The sequence below is a fragment of the Taurulus bubalis genome (genome assembly GCF_910589615.1).
Source record: "Taurulus bubalis genome assembly, chromosome: 3".
Lineage (NCBI taxonomy): Eukaryota > Metazoa > Chordata > Actinopteri > Perciformes > Cottidae > Taurulus > Taurulus bubalis.
In genome coordinates this window covers 24,065,638-24,084,123 of record NC_136591.1, presented here as the reverse complement: position 1 = coordinate 24,084,123, position 18,486 = coordinate 24,065,638, and the positions used below count along the sequence as shown (strand labels likewise).

The 18,486-nt window shown below is 40.3% G+C and overlaps 2 protein-coding genes across 2 annotated transcripts; both read left to right on the top strand.

The window, feature by feature from the left end:
• Nucleotides 1-42: 42 nt before the first annotated feature.
• On the top strand, nucleotides 43-14,506 carry scml4 (Scm polycomb group protein like 4; the record flags this gene model as incomplete). The annotated part of the gene is made up of 8 exons (XM_079215732.1): nucleotides 43-47; nucleotides 679-787; nucleotides 3,815-4,085; nucleotides 7,903-8,105; nucleotides 9,167-9,296; nucleotides 11,147-11,359; nucleotides 12,556-12,701; nucleotides 12,988-14,506. The coding sequence occupies 8 exons, from the start codon at nucleotides 43-45 to the stop codon at nucleotides 13,111-13,113; spliced, it is 1,203 nt and encodes a 400-aa protein (XP_079071858.1). The 3' UTR covers nucleotides 13,114-14,506.
• A 263-nt stretch (nucleotides 14,507-14,769) lies between these two features.
• Nucleotides 14,770-15,639, top strand: lnc.lemp (lncRNA encoded micropeptide). Its single transcript, XM_079215412.1, has 2 exons — nucleotides 14,770-14,995; nucleotides 15,349-15,639. Exon 1 carries the CDS (start codon nucleotides 14,822-14,824, stop codon nucleotides 14,990-14,992), a length of 171 nt encoding a protein of 56 aa, XP_079071538.1. The 5' UTR covers nucleotides 14,770-14,821; the 3' UTR covers nucleotides 14,993-14,995; nucleotides 15,349-15,639.
• The last annotated feature ends 2,847 nt before the right edge of the window (nucleotides 15,640-18,486 follow it).

Sequence of the window (18,486 nt, the reverse complement as noted above, 5' to 3'; positions counted from 1 at the left end):
AGCATAGCTGCATTATTATCCTGTGCCCCTGTCTTAAGAGGGATGCTGTGAGCATATGTATTTTTCTTTATTGTTCTCAGGTGGTGCACATATCGCTGTGCTGGTGTCAGTAATAAGGCCATGCAGACTCGTTTCCTCTTCATGTGAACAGGTGCGGTAAATTCCCTGGCGGTACGTTTTTGCAAATTTGAGGTCAGTTTCTCGAGATAACGTCACGATTTTACTAATATCCTCTCAAGATATCGTAATGCCGTTAACGCAAGAGGCTGAATCAAATGCAAAAAATACAATAAATGGAAGACTTTAAATAGTTAGCATATCTGTAAAATACGAAATAAATCACAATTTATTATTATTATTATTATTATTATAAAAAAAAAGACCAACTCAAACACTCAAAGTGTTTCTGGGTTATCCAAAAGGGGCTGAACCTCTTCAGCTTGAGTGCTCCTGTTTTATTCACCGTGCCGTCTCTGCTCCCGTCTGAACCGGGGCAGGTAAATGAGAAGCCGAGTGAGAGCCGCGCAGGGGAACCACTCGGTCGCACGTCTCCCCTTCAACTTGCGCCCGTTGCGGACATTAAATAAAAATCCTCCTATCGGCGTTGGGAAGGTCAAGCCGCGGCTCGAGACTCCAGACCGGCCCGCGGTGCTCACGGTGCCCGCTGCACCACTGCAGGGGCGGAACCCGGACTGACCCGTGCCGAGAGTCCCCCGGTGCTCCCTGTCGCTTCTGCTTCTCCACGCGCCGGCTCGCCGTCTGCACGCGCACCGCCTTCTGCGGAGGGGTATGGATTCCCGCCGTTAAATCGACCCGTCGAGAGATAGGTAATGAACCACGGACTCGATTCCCCCCCCCCCCCCAAAAAAAACTAAAAACTTGAAGGCATCTCTTACCCTGACATCATTCTCAGATTATTGTGATCGCAGACTATTTATGTGAGACTATTGGAGAAGTCTAACCTACAACAAGGTCACACTAAACTCATCTCAGTCCTTGTTGAGTCTTTGATGGTCTATACAGAGATGCCATATGCTGCCTGCTGATGACATGATGCTACTTCACACACACTTGTTCCTGGCGGACCTAACAGAGCAATTTATATTAGAAATGATACAATACTAAACTCATCTTTGATTTCATATGTACTATGTAGGATATTGTTAGGGATGCTTTTTTTTTTCTTGTCATCACATTTATTATTTTCTCACGACACACCCATAAAGTTAATTGCAGCGCTGCATGCCTTTGATCAATCATGGCCTTCAGCAGGTTATGCACAAGTGTTTTTATTATTATTTAAGATTGCAATGATCTGTTCATATTGTATATGAATCGGAAAGTTAAATACAATGCAAACATGCAGGGGTGGAGGTGTTCGTGCAAGTATGCAAATAGTAAAGAAAACTGCACCAGCTCTTCTTTCTTCTCAGCGGAAACAAATAGGTCTTTGTGTGTTGGGGGTTTAAAGCCTGGTCAGTGAATCAAAAATTAAAAGTTTAATAAATGGTTGGACTTTTGCAGAAGGACTGCATTTCAATACAAAAAAAGTAGTACACGCAGACATCATCCACACCTTTGCGCAGGGGGTTTAAGTTTTATTTTTTATTTTTTTTGTATCCATTGTTTTCACATTTCCTGGTATGAAAACTACTGGGTGGAGGCAGCAGAGCTAAAAAGGCCTGATATTAAAAGTTATATCTCAGAGCCGTTGTGCAGAAGAAGGTCAGGTACACTTTTATAAAGAGCTGTGTAACAGAAAGCAGAACGCTGGGAGATTCTCTGCAGGTATTGTGCCCAGAATTCTGCCTTTTGACCCTCAAATATATTGCACAAGGACCACAGCATTGATTCTGGTGGACAGGAGGTGGCATTTCGTCTGACTGCAATTTTGCTCAGTGCAACTGTTTTTGAAAACAAAAAATCCATAAATTCACTGCCTGCAGCTTCTCAAATGGAAGCATTTGTTCATGTCAGCCGTATTTATGAAATTTAATATCTTTGGGTTTTGAACGGAAGATCGGACAAAAAAAAATCTGAACTTGAGCATAAATTAACTTAATAATGTACAAATAATGATCAAATAATGCTTTATTAAACAACTGTACACTATGATCATACCAGGACTTAATTAGCAAAAGTGTCTCAGATTTGAGAACGTGCACTGTTGCAATTATTACTATTAATGGTACAAATCAGATATAATAGTCATAGGCGTTTCTCTCTCTCTCTCTCTCTCTCTCTCTCTCTCTCTCTCTCTCTCTCTCTCTCACTCTCACACACACACACAGAAGCATCCCTATGTGTGTGTGTGTGTGTGTGTGTGTGTGTGTGTGTTTGTGTGGGTTCAGTGTTGCACAAACCTAACTATTTTCATTCCGGTTGTTTCATGGTGCTACAGATAGCAGCTCTGTGTGTGTGCGCGTGTGTGTGTGTGTGTGAAGAACCATCATCGGTCATGTTTTTTAGGATGACTGTTTGATGTTTTTGATTTTTTCTTGGTAAATGTGAAATATTGAGGTTGAGGGCAGAGGTTTTTCATCTCCAACCAGATTGAAGCTGACAGTTTAGTCCTGAACAATGTTTTATCTGTTTTTCCACTGCTTGTTTTCTTCTAATATTTCTCATCTTATTCAACTCATCTTATTTCCTATATCTTTTATTAATTCTGTTTTCTGTTTATATATACTGTATATACAGTATATAGGTGATAGGCTATGATAAATCCTACTGACTTTGATGAGCCCCTGGCTTCTCATCGAGGGCCATCGTGAGATGTTTTGTGATGTATCTCTGACCAAATACCTGCAAACTAATGACACTCCCATCAGCCTCAGCTGTACTTTGTGTATTACATTGTTTTTGTTGATAATCCACCACTTTGGAATGAAGAAGTTTTTGTCTTAACTACTGTGCTCTTTACATCCCTATTTGTTGTGACAGAATGATTTAGAAGTCATGTTGTCTGATGGTGCGACCCAAAATCTAACCTCTAAGTAGGCAAGATAGGCTATAAAGTTGCACATATTAAATGTGCTTAGCCTGATAGTGGTAAATGAAGCCCTGCGGGTATTCTCTCCAACTTTAATTACTGCAGGAATATCAGCCCCCAAAGAAAAATAAGATCTGCTTGCAGAACACTGGGTGATAATGTGAATATTTTCATCAGCTTTCAAAAGTCTCCCAGCTTCCCTCTTCCTGCTCTTCCCCTGCCTTTGTTCCATCCAATACAGAGGAGACTGAAAACCTACTTAGTTAACGTTAATCAGTAAATCCAGCACCCTGGAGGCCAAATTGCATCCACTTTACAGCACAATAGACACATTGTCCCTAATACTTTTGTCATTATCAAAGTTATATTCTCCCATTAGCCACCAGTTTATTTCTTTGACCTCTGGACTCAAACACACACACACACACACACACACACACACACACACACACACACACACACACACACACACACACACACACACACACACACACACATACACTTCCCTTTAATGCTCTTTCCTCTCTTCCTGAGTCTTCTTTTCTATCTCCATCTTTCCTTCAGACTGCCTACTGTTCACTGTCTCATTGTTATGGATTGAAAGAGTGAAGAGAGAAAGTGGCTCTGAAATGAATTCATCGAGGACAGGTTTGATGTTGAGAAATGGAATATTGAAGCACGTTTTCATGAGCGAACGGTGACTAGTAGAATCAGATTGATTCACAATTAATTATGAATATCTTCACATTTGACAGCTAGCCTATGAACCTTCCAACATTTGATGCATATTGTTGTTTTTGATTGTTTTCTCTCTTTCCCCAGTGTGATGTAGCTCACCTTGCCCTGGCGGGCGGCGAGGGCATGAGACTGCGAGGCGGGCGGGATTTCCACCCTGACTCCTCCTACCTGGAACTGGTCCCTCCTCCTCCAAGTCCTGTTACCTGGCTGCCTGGCATCCTCAGCAAGGGTGTGCGCCTTCGTCTGCGCTTGGATGGGCGTGACAATCGTGGGCGCGGCTGCTGGCAGCTGGTGGACTTGGAGGCGGAGTCAGAGCCAGTTGGGCGAACACTGAGGACTCGGGCCTGCGCTCTCAGTAAGAGTTGCTTCTCATAAGTCAATTATGAGGTGATTAGGCCAGACTGCTGGTTGTGGTGTAAGACATATAAAATAATAAAAATACTACGTTAAATGTATCTTAGCTAGAAGTATGTAATAATTATTAGTAAAATATACTCATTATGGTAGCCAAATGTCACGTTTTTTATTTTATGGTTGGATCGTTATACTGATGCGAGTGTGTTGAATGTAATTGGAGTTTTATCTAAAACAATGCCTCAAACAATATTTGTACGGTGGTTTTACATTTTGTATATTAAAGACAAATCGGTAACTGCAGCTGTCAGAAACATGCAGTGGAGTAAAGAGTACAGAAATACTTTTCGTTAATTGAGGTATTAAATTGTGGAAATACCTCAAAATGTTAAAGATAATTAATGGGACACAGAGCCACTCTACAGAAATCAAACGTATGTAGTCTATTTTGAATATTCCTGGATGTGATTTTTAAAATTCTCTCATTTCCCACCTCCGGACCCTTAGCTGATGAAAAGTGCAATACTCTCCACCTTCCCTTTCTTTTGGAAAGTGCTATGTTGTGAAGGAGCTCAGTGGAGATAAGGAGGGGTATTGTCTGTGTGTGTGTGTGTGTGTGTGTGTGTGTGTGTGTGTGTGTGTGTGTGTGTGTGTGTGTGTTTGGGCACCTTATTTAATACACACATTGTTGTTTATGCGTTTATTTATTCCCACTTTATCCCATGACTTTGGTGCAGGATCCGATTTCACTGTCTGTTACCATGGCGACGCCCTGCCTGAGCTGTAAATAAATTCAAGGGGCTTGTTACATTGATTAGAGAGCACACACACACACACACACACACACACACACACACACACACACACACACACACACACACACACATCTATTCTAGAAAACCAGGCGAGGGTAGGCTAGTTTCTAGTTAAAATGCAATTATTCTATGCATGCATTCTGGTGTGTGTGTGTGTGTGTGTGTGTGTGTGTGTGTGTGTGTGTGTGTGTGTGTGTGTGTGTGTGTGTGTGAAGCAGTGTTTAGACTGTTTGTTTGTATGTGTGTAGGTGTGCAGGTTAGTGAGGCATTAGCATAATTCACTTCATTGCAGTTTCCCCTCTGCATAAGTGAAAGCAGATACAAATCTCTATCCCCTTAAGCTGCTGATTACGTTATGCTAATCATTGCTGATCATTGCTGCATTACTGTGGCCATAACAGTGGGCTCCAACAGCTTCAAATGCCTCCCTCTGACATTCAGCGTTCCAAAAAGGAGACAATATCCCTTAGTCGGAAAATTAAATTGGGTGTAGGGGTTGACCGATCTCCTAATTGCTTAATTAGCCGTAAACAAATGAGGCTGAGGTCCCAAATGTATTGTGTTCGGATGCAGCGGTGCAAATCTCTCCCCTCGCCTGCAAAAAAAACAGCCACTGTTAATAGGCTTCCCCTCCTCATATCCAATTCTTTTAAAGTAAAAGATGATTATCTGTTCTCTCTCAGTCTGTCTGTCTGTAATGTGATGCGCTGTAATGAGACAGGACTGATTGAGGAGGGACATCAGGATTAATCTTCCTGTGTAATTACTTATATGATTTATGGGTCCCTTCACACTCACACACACACACGCACACACAGGGGCCTCCTACCATCTTGGCCATTGTATTCCAGCACTGTCACAGCCTTATTTTCCTTGCCTTGCTGTGTATTTCCCCCCTTTTTTATTATCATGTGTGGGCTTCAAGTAATGAAATGAAATGCTGCAATTTGCCCATCCCGTCACATTCCGCGTTAACGCAGCGTGTGAGCGGCCCCTTTACTGCAGACCCCTGACGCGTCTTTTTACATGCCAGCAGCGGCTCTGCTTGCGAGCGAGCGGGGCCAAGTCGGGAATTTGATTCTCCCTACGAAAGGTTAACCTGGTTTTCATTGAGCATTAAAACCCACCAGCGTGGCTTCTTTGACCGTAACTAATCGATATGTTGTGTTGAAGGGAAAAAAACCTGAGTTGTACTCGAAGACTTGTAGACTATGAGAGGATATAAGCCCTCTGGTGCCTGCTTTTTCTTTTAATACCTGCACCTCGGTGGGTAAAACCTACTCAACCGTGCCTCTGGCTGGTCGTTTTTCTTTCCATGTGTAGATTGTTTATTATAGATAAAAACAGAAACACCATGAGCTGACACAAAGGCAGAGGAAGTCTATAAATAAAGGGAAGGCTGTGAGCTTTGAGAGCAATATGATCTTTTATCACAAAAAACAAAAGCAAAAAAAAAAAAGCAGCAGAGAAATCCTGAAGGGCTTCTGCTCCTGCCGTTTGATGTTTACCGAGAAATTGTTCTCCTCACCTGGAAGTCAGACAACAGTCACGCAAAAGTTCAAGCGTGTCAGAGTGATGAAAAGATTAATTCATTAGGAATTTGGTACATTTGTTTTGGACACAAAGACATTGCTTCCTGTGCAGAAATTAGAATTTCTTCAGGAATAATTTGAGGACAGATTACAGTTTGTAACCCGAGCGCTTTTAGCACAAAACACTGCACAGCGTGAATCCCTTGTCACTCCGCTCTGAGCTTTTTTTGAAGACCGAAAAGAAAAACCCTGAGCTGTGGCAACTGTAATTACATTACAGTTGCCACACACACACACACATCGTTTTGAGCTCAGCACGACTGCCGGCTGCCGCGGGATGTTAGAGGCGTGTTGCTATGACGACTGAAAGGGGACACAGAGGAAGGGGGTTAGCGTAGAAGGGAAGGGAAGGAGGGGGTTGTTTCGGGGGAAGGTGGTTGGGGATTGAAGAGAGGGGGAGAGAGAGAGAGAGAGAGAGAGAGAGAGAAAGAGAGTTGCCGGTGTCTTGACAGTGTGCAGCAGTAACAGTAGATAGAGGCAGGCTGTCGGAGAGCCATCAGGGGATTATTCAGAGACCTGCTGCTGGAGCGGAGCATCACGCAGACAGTGATTACCAGACGGCTGAGTGCATGGTAGGAAAATCCTCCGAATGATCATTTTGTGCTAATTTTGAAGATGTGTCGGATTTGGTCTGAGCGACATCACGCATATTCACATGCTGTCTCTGTTCCTGTTTTTCCTCGATTTGCAGTGACACATTCTTTGTCATACCAAAAAGGGAGATTTTTATTCTCCAACAGTTGCCACTCTCACTGCACGAATGAGTAATATTATTAAAGCTCTCAAAAATAAGATAATAATTGACATGGCAGCTAATTTGTAGAACACCAGCCTCTGTAAAAAGAGCAATCAGCACAGAGCAACTTAGCTTCAGATGCAAAGGCCATTTCAGGTAAGCGGTTGTGTTGTTGCATGAATGAAATGATGGAGAAAGGGATGTATTGTGAAAGTCAGGGCCATGTGGAGACAAACACTGCTGTGTGTGTGTGTGTGTGTGTGTGTGTGTGTGTGTGTGTGTGTGTGTGTGTGTGTGTGTGTGTGTGTGTGTGTGTGTGTGTGTGTGTGTGTGCGTGTGTGTGTCTTTGTCTGTGTCTCTGTGCAGTAATGATATTTGTTGCAATTGCAGTTGGAGAGGGGGAGGGGTGTGATGGAGTACATAGCTCTATGTGGCTTTGTTTCTACTATTTCCTATAGTTTCTGTGTGTGTGTGTGTGTGTGTGTGTGTGTGTGTGTGTGTGTGTGTGTGTGTGTGTGTGTGTGTGTGTGTGTGTGTGTGTGTGCAGGGGCTGGTCTCACATGTACATCTAAGTTTCCGCTGCAGTTTGGAGCTGAGGCAGTGGTGCGTGCAGTTTTAAGCCACCACTTCCTGTTTCTTTGAAATTACATTGAATAATCTCTCTGTCGCTCTCAGGTCTGATGAGTACCTCGTCTGCCGGCTCAGAGATGCAGTCTCCCGCTCTCGGCCCCCAGTTTACAGCGGGGCCCCAGGGTAAGGTACCTGGCAGGAAGAGAGGACGGCCTCCTATCCGTAAACTGGAGTTCCAGAGTCACTACGTTGAGCCGCTGTCGCCTCTCAAGGTCCCGAAGAAGAGAGGCAGGAAGCCTGGCTTTAAGGTCAGTCAGTCATTTGCATTGTAATGATGATCATTTACTTCAGAGTGAGAGGTAAACACACACCGTGAGATATTTTAAAGCTGACTTGTTACGTCTTCTTTTAAAGTAGCAAGCAGTCCTCTTCTTCCATGCCTTTAGCTGGTGCTTTGCTGTTTTTTTTGTCATGATGCCAGCACCAACTGTGGATGAGTCGAAGGCCGTGCAAACTGTTGGTAGAAATACAAATGTCAAACACATGCTCGTAGAACAGGAGATAAACAAATGAGGGAACCACTCATCAAAACATTTCTCCATAGTGCCACTAGTGGCACTATGTACTTTAATTATTGCTGCCATTGGCCTCTATAACGTTTAGTATTAGTATAGCTTTTGTCATTAATATTTTTATCGATAATGGCACGTTATTATTAATGGTAGTTTAGCAGTATTTCTCTAGATTTACATTTCTGCCTTCAATTGTCATCCTACAGTGTAGATCTAGACAGGAACCATGGGGAAGGAAAGGGTCCTAGGCCCCAGATTGATAGATTTAACGATATTGAATAATACAATTTTAGGAGTTGGAATTGGTATCGGCATCACCATCATTATAATAGTAATGACATTGCTATTAATAATGATGTGGTGCTGATATTTTTAGTGGTAATACTGGTGATAATGGAATAGGTTTTACTTGTATCAATGCCTTCTTCATCTGGTGACACCAATAGGTCAACATTTACACCCTTCTAAAACTTAAGTGGATCAATAAATCTAAAACTAATGACCAAATTATGATTATTGATTTGTATATGTAGTTTTGTGGCGCCTTTCAAATTCTTTTCAGCTTCAGCTATATTTTCTACCAACTGTGGTGTCACTTAATGGCCAAACGTTACTTATTTTTGTCTAACTAGCAGTAAGGGTGTCTGTGACTCCAACAATTCTGGCTTCTGATGTGTAATGAGAATTAAATGAGACCTCATTGATTTGTGTGTGTGTGTGTGTGTGTGTGTGTGTGTGTGTGTGTGTGTGTGTGTGTGTGTGTGTGTGTGTGTGTGTGTGTGTTCGTGTGTGTGTAGCTGAAGCCCAGGATGGTGATGTCCCCACTAGCTAACTCTCCTCCCAGCAGCACACCAGGACCTGAGATGGGCTCAATCCCACATGATGCAGCTATTGTGCCCCACTCTGCCACCCCACAGGTCCTAACAGGTAACACCACACACGGACACATATCTTAACCTTTACACGCTTTCCCATCCAGTAACGGGCTAATGGGTCTGTACAGAGTGAAATACAAATCAGGTTATTAAATGGTCAAAAGCACATTTTTTCATATTTATTTTTCATTTACAAGGTCTAATGATTTCTTTTAAAAGCCTTGAGATGGAGCCATTCAGTATGAGGAGGCGGATGCTACAATGTTTACACTTATTATACACTCAAAGCCTCATTTGGGGGTGTGACTTTGTGATTTGAAATGCGTCCTCTCTTTTACTTGAGTTACTTATCTTTTCCATCCGTTGGCTACCCTGCTGTCTGTGACTAAAAATTAGTTCTGAAACACACACTTGTCAGTGTGGTGCATTTCTTCTTTGTTCTCTAAAATACACAGAAGACTTGTTCTCTGTGTGGAGATATGCTTTTAGATGTAAAACATTACACTCTTGTGCTTGTCTGCATGTTAAATCAAAAACAGCCCAAGTGTCTGCGGGTTTACTGAGTGTGTTTACATGCCTCAATATGAAAAATACACGCCTTCAAGCTGAACCCAAACATGTTATTTTTCATTCCTTTTCAGTCTTCTTGTCTAGCTTTCCCTTCCTTTCTTAGGCTCTGGAGAAATTCTGCCTTTTTGTATGTGTGTCTTCCACAAAAGAAAATATGTTTCATACAGCCATTCTTTCTGTCTCTCTTTCATTTTTTTCACCCCCCTTTTCTCTCCTCTGTCTGTCCTGCTCTGAATAAGCAAATATTTAACGATTGCCTTTAGTGTATTTGAGGTGGGAATGGGAATCTCATGTGTCAAGGACCAGCGGTTTGCTCTTTGTTCTTGCAAATCGTGAAAAGTGTTTGATGTTAGACTGTAGACATTCAAAAGGGAAGCGCACACACACACACACACACACACACATATATATATATATATATATATATATATATATATATATATATACACACACAAACCAGTGTGCTCCCTGTGGTGCCACCCAGACAGATATGTAAATCATTTATCTAGTGAAATGGAGAAGTCTTTCAAAAATAGTCCCTGTATTGTGGTGTATTGTATGTTTTAGCATATTGTCTCAGCAGTGTACTCTTCCTTTCAAATACGGATCATTTTCCCACATTATGATTTTTTCCAGTTAATGTATGAAAAAAAAACATTCTTTTGTCATCTTTTATATCAATTGACGTGTATTTAAGAATATTTTGAGGTTGTAAAGATATAAGAAACCTGATGTACAAGGACAAAGATAGTGTTTATATAAAATAAATTGACAATTAAATATATCTATATCTTAAGTATTAACATATTAAGCTTGTACTGTCGGATATGAGGGCAGTTCTGTAATGTGTATGTGGCAAAATATATGCCTCAAAACTCACATGCGCAGATCTTATCACATAATTGATTTTCCAGAATACAATAAAATGCATTTGACCTTTGTGTGAGCACAAAGTAGAGGCAATTTAGAATCATCTCAGAGAACTATTTCCATTTTCTAAATCTGTCATCAGGTAAATCTATAACCGCCCAGTCGCGGGAAAACCAGCAGGCATCTACATTATTGACGAGCTGAAAAACGTTTGGCTCAAAATGGACCCCATTCAGAGGAGTTACTTTTCAGCAGTTTCACATCTGTACAGGCTGAATGGAGCTCTGTGTTCATTTTACACAGTATTTAAAGGACATGAAAAATGGAACTGTTAAATATTTTAAATAAGGCTGCAGATGATTGGTCTGGTAGAAAAAGGGAAATCCTTGACATGATATAAAACGCAAAAAAAAGGACAACATTTCCCTTTACTGATGCCACTTCCTGTCCTTCCTCTTCCAGTCGAGACGTCAATGCCCGATGACTTCCTATGTGACCCGCCAGTGGACTCCAAGCGCTACGCAGTAGACCCCGGCGACTCTGCCTTCAACCTCATGACATCGCAGTACCCGCCAAAGCACTCCTATGGTTACCGGGGCAGCAGCTGCTCGACCCCGATGGGCTTGTGCAGACAAGCATCGAGCCCAGGAAGCTTCCAGGATGTAAACAGGAGCGGTGAGTTTTTACATCTTTTGAACAGCTTTGTACCAAGTCCTTTAAAGGTAACCTTATTGTCAAACTGCACAGGTGTTTTCACTTAATTGCCTGATTGGTCCTCCTTTTAATATAGTGTGCTTATGTGCTTGATTGACATCTCTCATGAAAGCCAATAAACTAGTCTCTCTCTCTCTCTCTCTCTCTCTCTCTCTCTCTCTCTCTCTCTCTCTCTCTCTCTCTCTCGTTACATTACATATCCATCATAGCCCATTCCGACTAAAGCTAGAGCCAATCAGCCAGGTTAATTAAAAACACATGTGAGGGTGTGCAGAACATTCAATCCGGAATACCCCTAAAAGTACCTGCACTCTTGACTATGACTTGACCATGAGCAAAGTTGAATTTTGAAGCAATTTGATCAATTAAGGAGGGAACATTAGCATATGTTGTATAACGTTCAACATAAAACTCGAGGTAGATCTAGAGCTGTGAAACAAGATGTCAGCTAGGTCTTATACATTTTATATACAATACTAGTTATTTTATGAAACTTTTTCTGAAATACTATTGCCTATTGTGATGCTTTTTATATTTGTATGACATACTATACTATTACATGTTAATGATATTTGCATACTATACTTTGACCTTTTAATGTTGTTCTTTTGGGACATTTTTATGGTTTTACTATACAAACGCTTTTAAATATATATTTTTTTTATGGCATACAATGTCATGGAATATAGGGACAAGTGGCCTGGGCTACACTATGCACTAAAAATAAATCCATAATGTACTATAACCTTTCATTTTTTACACACCACAAAGATTTTACTTTTTACATTTAAGTTGTACAAATTAAACGTGCATTTTGTTCCCTTTAGACAAAGACAGGCTCGCTGTCTGCCCGTTTCCTATCCCTATAGCTATATTAAGCAAAGCTAACTTTCGCCAGGCTGTAGCTGCATATTTAAATGGTGAGAGTCAATCAACAGAATTGATCTTCTCATCCAACTCTCATCAAGAAAGTGAACAAACGTATTTTCCAAAATGTCTCACAGTTCTTCAAATTGAATGCTGCAGCATTAATGTTTTGTTGTGTAGCATGTTGGAATGTCAGTGTTTTGTTTATTTGCTTGTTTACTTAATTGGATCCCCACTGTGTTCAGCATTTGAGCCTCTTCAAGCCACCTGTTTCCCTGTGCTACCTATAGCTTACAGTCCAATGCCAGACTCTGGAGATTGCAAGCGTCCTGCTGGTAAGAACCCGTCCAGCTGGAATGTTGAGGAGGTTGTTTGGTTCATCAAAGACGCTGATCCCCAAGCCCTGGGACCCCACGCTGATGCATTCAGGAAGCATGTGAGTCCAGACTAGCATATATTATCGCCATTGGCTAAAGCTAAATGCATTGTAACAGAACTTGATATCCCAGTATGCACCGGGGTGTTAGGAAGAAAACCTCTTGCTAGAGATAGGGTACACCTTAACTTATAAATCTGTTATGAGACAACGGTAGCTCTATTATCCGTCAACCTGTGGACATGAATATTGTTTAGTAGATGTGGAAGCTAAAAGCTTTTATTATCGTAGATACAAGGCTATGAAACAAACCTGAGCGCTACAACGGTTCTGTGATTTGTTTCAGGAGATAGACGGAGACGCTCTGCTCTTGCTGAAAAGTGAGATGATGATGAAGTACCTGGGACTGAAGCTGGGACCTGCACTTAAACTCTGTTACCACATCGACAGGCTCAAACAGAACCGGTTGTGATTTGCTGCAGAGGAGCCAAACCTTTTTTTTGTTGACAAATTGGACTGTGTTGACTGTACATATTAAGACTATTTGCAGCTGAAACAGTTATGTCATTTTCACCATTGTTTACTGGGTATTTAAATGGCTTTAGATTGTAAATAGTTTAACTTCACGAAGATGGCAGCTACTGTATATTGGAACGTGACTAGTCCACTCTTCACGCTTAATCATGGACACTGTATCAACATCTCTGAAGACCTTCAGAGACGGGAGCTTAACAAACATGTATGGCGCTTTACCTTTATATCATAGTTCAACTTAAAGAAACACACAATGCTGCTGCCATTTTGAAATAATAGTTTTGTTAGTTAGCTTTGTTGTAAATTGATGATAATGTTGACCCAGGCATCAGTCCGAGACACAGACTTTAGCTTATTACCGATCTCTCAAACTCTTAAGCTAGTATTGAAACCATTTCAGTTATGTTGAAATACTAAAACATGAAAAACTGCATTAAAGACAAGGGATGTATGAAACAAGTGTAACAAAGGGATTTGCTAACATCCCTTTTTGCTCACAACTTGTTTTTTGTGCCACAAACCACAGCACAGCAGAGGTGCATATAATCATGCAATGCCGATAGTGACAGGATGGAAAGGAGACTGATATATAAAGTGTTGTTATTGTTTACCATGTTCTCATGCTCCTGTCACAGGAGTGCTTTGAGAGAAAAGCAACTTGTAGCAAACGCATACAGTACAACTTGGTGCTCACTGAAACCGATACTGCCACTACAAACAAAACACTCAACAATTGAATCCCTCTCCTCCTACACTTCACTGCTATGGCTGTGTGACTCCCAAACAGATATATTCTTCTCATGCATTAACCTTTTAGTCATTTTGAATACAAATGCATCTGAGTCATGTTAACCTCTGTCAAATGATGATGCAGTATTTAATCTCTAAACTGTAAACTTGAGCATTAATATTAACATTTTCGGCAGCCACCAAATACAGTTTTGTCATATTGAGTTGTACAAACAACAACTTGCATACACATTAATGATCAGTCACATGCAGTATAGGACAAACGTGTACAACTTTTGGGTAAATACAATGTTTTTTTTCTAACTGTACAGTCGCCTACTTATTACTCACTTCAATCGTCTGTGTTCTATGTGTTTTGCTTACATTTTTTTATATTCGTCTGCAACACTTATGTGAATATGTATTTCATAACTTTTTTGAGCCCGAGGGAGCGTTAAGCATTAAACTTCCACCTCTTATTTTCCAATCCGACAACTTGATTTAAGTTATTTGCAAACTTTTAGCAAACTTAATTCAATCAATTTTGACTCCCTTATGACTTTCCTATTCTCTTCAATATAATGTTTTTAAAAGAACTCTTTTCCAGAAAAAATAAACTTTCTTGTGCAATGAAGTGTAACTTATTATTATTATTATTGGTATTAATATTAGTATATACGTTGTATTCATTCATTCAGTGTTAAATATATATAAATCAATTGTATTTAACCTGATTTATAACTGTATACTGGACAATAACTCGAGAGGGCTTCCGGGCCTTTATTCTGAAGCGTGCGAGATTACCGTGGCTGTTGTATCGCGTGAGTAGCATCGAGTCACTTCCTGTACGAGTGTACCATAATTTGCATGCCGCTCCGTCTCACACAAATGTGTGCATTTGCCAGCCAGAGGTGAACATGGCTGAAATCTCGGAGAGGACACTACAAGTCGCTGTCGTGGTCTCCTTCGTGGCCGGCTTCGCGGCGGGGTGGCAGGCCAACAGAATGAGGAGACGCTTTCTGGACTGGAGGAAGAAGCGGCTTCAAGATAAACTGTCGGAAACTCAGAAGAAGCTGGATTTGGCTTGAATGGTAGAGTGGAACTTGTCTTGCTACATTGTATTCATACATTGTATTAATGTGTCATTTTGACTTGTGTTAATTGACTCGTCGGCTTCTAAATTTGGAGGGCAGGCAACAACTTCTGGAGAATTTTCTCCAGAACATTTCAACTTAGTTGACTGCTGTTTCTTTCCTCCATGCGGAGGCCTGATTATGCAAGACAGTATAACTAACTCACAAGGGTTAAACAACTGTGCCTTGTCTTTGTGAGTCTGATGCTTCAACGCTCCATTATTGCATGGATTTTAACATCATATATATGTACCTTGCATCATTTCCACACAGAGCTGTCATTTATCATTGTGTTATTCTGTGTTTTCCAGGTTTGGGGCTGTCTGGTCTAATTGAATGCTGGCCTTCTGTGTGAAGCTGCTGGATGTGCTGCACCTCTATACCTGTGGAGAAGTGACCTCAAAATGACCTACTTCTGCACCACCTGCTTGTCCGTACAACACTAAAATCAAGACTGGACTTGATCTATTCTATGGTCTATCGATGGGAATGGCCGACACACACAACAGCTTCTTTTCTGCCCTCAACTTGGAAGAAGTAGATCCTAGCTTCAGTGGTTTCTCTTTCCAGCGTGCTTGGATCACATCTGATCAAATAAATTATTGTGTTTTTTCACGTTTCTCTAACTATGTTGCTTTTGTTCAACTTGAAAACAGATATTTCACTTTTTTTTTTTTTTTTTTTTACAACTTTGAAGGTTAAGTTATGGTTTCTCTAATTTTTTGGGGGTCTTTTTTCATTATTGGATTTTCCTCAAACATATCGCCACATAATCATTGACACACATTAGAAGTAATCCAACAGTTATGTGCCCAAATTGGCCATGCACATTATAATGAATTCTAATGTAAGTAATATTCATTCAGAACGTGTCAGAGTGGTAGTTAAATTACCTGAATGCATTGACAGGCCTCAAAAATGCATTTCTCCGCTGCCACCGTTTTCCCTGAGTTGTGGCTCCATCTGCTGAATGAAAGTGTGAATCACGGCTTGGACGTGACAGTCGTTAGAGCTATCAATAGGGTTTGCTTCATTTTTCAGATTTTATTTAAAAAAAGAAACTTAAACTAATTATTAATGCTGTACTATGACTTTTCACATTTTTGTATGGCTATACTATGACATTTATATTTTCACCGTTTTCATGGAATACTACACTGTAGATTTTGCATCACTTTTTTCTTGCTATACTTATCACATTTTAGTGGTCAAATTATACTATGATTTTTATATATTTTTCCCCAATACTACATTATGATAGATTTTTGAATGTCATACAATATTATGACTTACTCGTGGCTTTCTGTCGCATACTGTGACTGTTTCTTTTCTAGAATATTATACTCTGACTTTCATACATATTTGAATGACACACTACGACTATGATTTATATCATTATAAATATGTAGATGTTTATTCACATTAATATTAATGGGTAAAGCTTTACAAGTACACAGCTTGTCGATGGGTGGTGCTAGTGCACTTTGATACTTTATGCACACAAAACAAGTATTTGCCTCCAGCATTCTAGTCACTGGCTGTGAAATTAAATCTTGTGAGCAGATCTGTCTTTTTCATCATCGCCAGTCGGCCTTTTACCACCTTTCAACAGGCTTTTGACAAGGCCTTAAGAAGTCCCTTTTCCTGAAGCACTCCATCAGTGGCTTGATGAGAAAGAAGGTATGAGGGTACTGGAGAGGGATTATGTGAAGTTAAGATGACAGATAAATACAAAAGAAATCTTTACTGAGCTCCTAAGAAAATTGAATGTGCATGTCCCATAGAGGAGTCGAAAAAACAAAATTGATTCAATTGTAGACACTTTAAGAGATGATCCCTTCATTATATGACAGAGTGGTTACAATAACAGGAAGAAATAAATTATTGGCATTTGTGCATTATTACAGTGTGTAAAAACTATATTTTCATATCTCACCCTCTGAATAAAGGATTTATTTTGACCAAAACAGCGATTTGCTGATTGGTGGAACAGTGAACCAATCAAGATGGATTTGATGAGTTTCATTTTGTTTCTGTCGAGTTTGAAGGCAGTGTGTCCTACAATGAGTTAAAAAGACAATCAAATTAGTCTTAATGCGATGAAAGAGAGAAACATGAATTCAGAAGGTGCGGTTGCATTTTTCTTTTCAGGTGTAAGAATACTTCCTATTTTGACAATTTGAAGATTTATTTTGTTTATTTATGACACTAAAATAACAAAGAGAGCTTGTGTGCTGTCACCAACTCACCACACACAATGGATTACGCCCCTGAAAAAGGGGGAGAAAATAATGAGTGTCATAGTGATGTTTCTTCAGCAACAACTTTTGTCTAATAAAGCTATAACATACAACAATATACAAGGTAGAACAGAAAATGCTTCTTTTTGTAGGCTACACACCTATTTTCAGGAAAGCATACCTGCATAAGACATTATTCTTTCCCTTATCTAATATTACTGTCACAACAAAATTAAGCCCAGTAACCTCTCGCACAAGTCACTTAATTGCATGGAACATTAATATTTCAGTGCAACAGTGCACAATATACAACAATATGTGTGTGTTTTGCTCTCTGTTAACAAGCATGCTCACACACTTTACTACACTCTAATCATCCTTGATTCCGTATCTCCTCGCGTCTTAGTCACACCAACGTGAGATGTGAGCTGAGGAGGCAAGGAAGAGACACAAGGAAAGAGGATCGAGGAAACAGGCATTTTCCAAAAGGAGACATCGTTCCCTACGAGCCGTCATTTTAAAAGAGACATAAATTAGATATGTTTTGTTATACCACTGTATTGTATGGTCTCTGTCACTTGAGTATTACAGTGTTCATGTGAATTTAACAGCCTTTATATACTGTTGCTGTTTGTCCTTGTAAACATGACCTTAGTATAGCAGTTGAATTAGCTTTACACAGTAAAAACAAGTGATATCAAAGTAATATGTCATTAAAGAACAGAGTTGGAATAGAGCCTTATGAGGCGTTACGCAAGAAGATGAAGGGCAGAAAGTTTGATCATCTTAAATAACTACAACTTATGAACACAAAAGGAACATTTACATTAGTGGAGTCCTGCCATTGATTCAGATTATTCCAGCTGTGTCATGCCTCTAGCTCCTCCTTGAGATGCATTGTAGGAAGTGGAACGTCCTTCAAGATGTCACACAGGGATAAGTAGCATTCGGTTTTCTCTGATTATCCCTTTAAGTTAATTAGGTATTCTCTCATTAGAAAACGGTTTATGTATTGAACACACACAATGTATATCTATGAGGGGCCGTTTAGGCCATAACTATTGAGACATTCTCACATTCACTACTGAAACACTCTCACACATACTAATGAAACACTCGTACATTCACTATTGAAACGCTCTTACACTCACTACTGAAACACTTACACATACATACATACTCTGTAAACCTATGCACGCTCATATATAA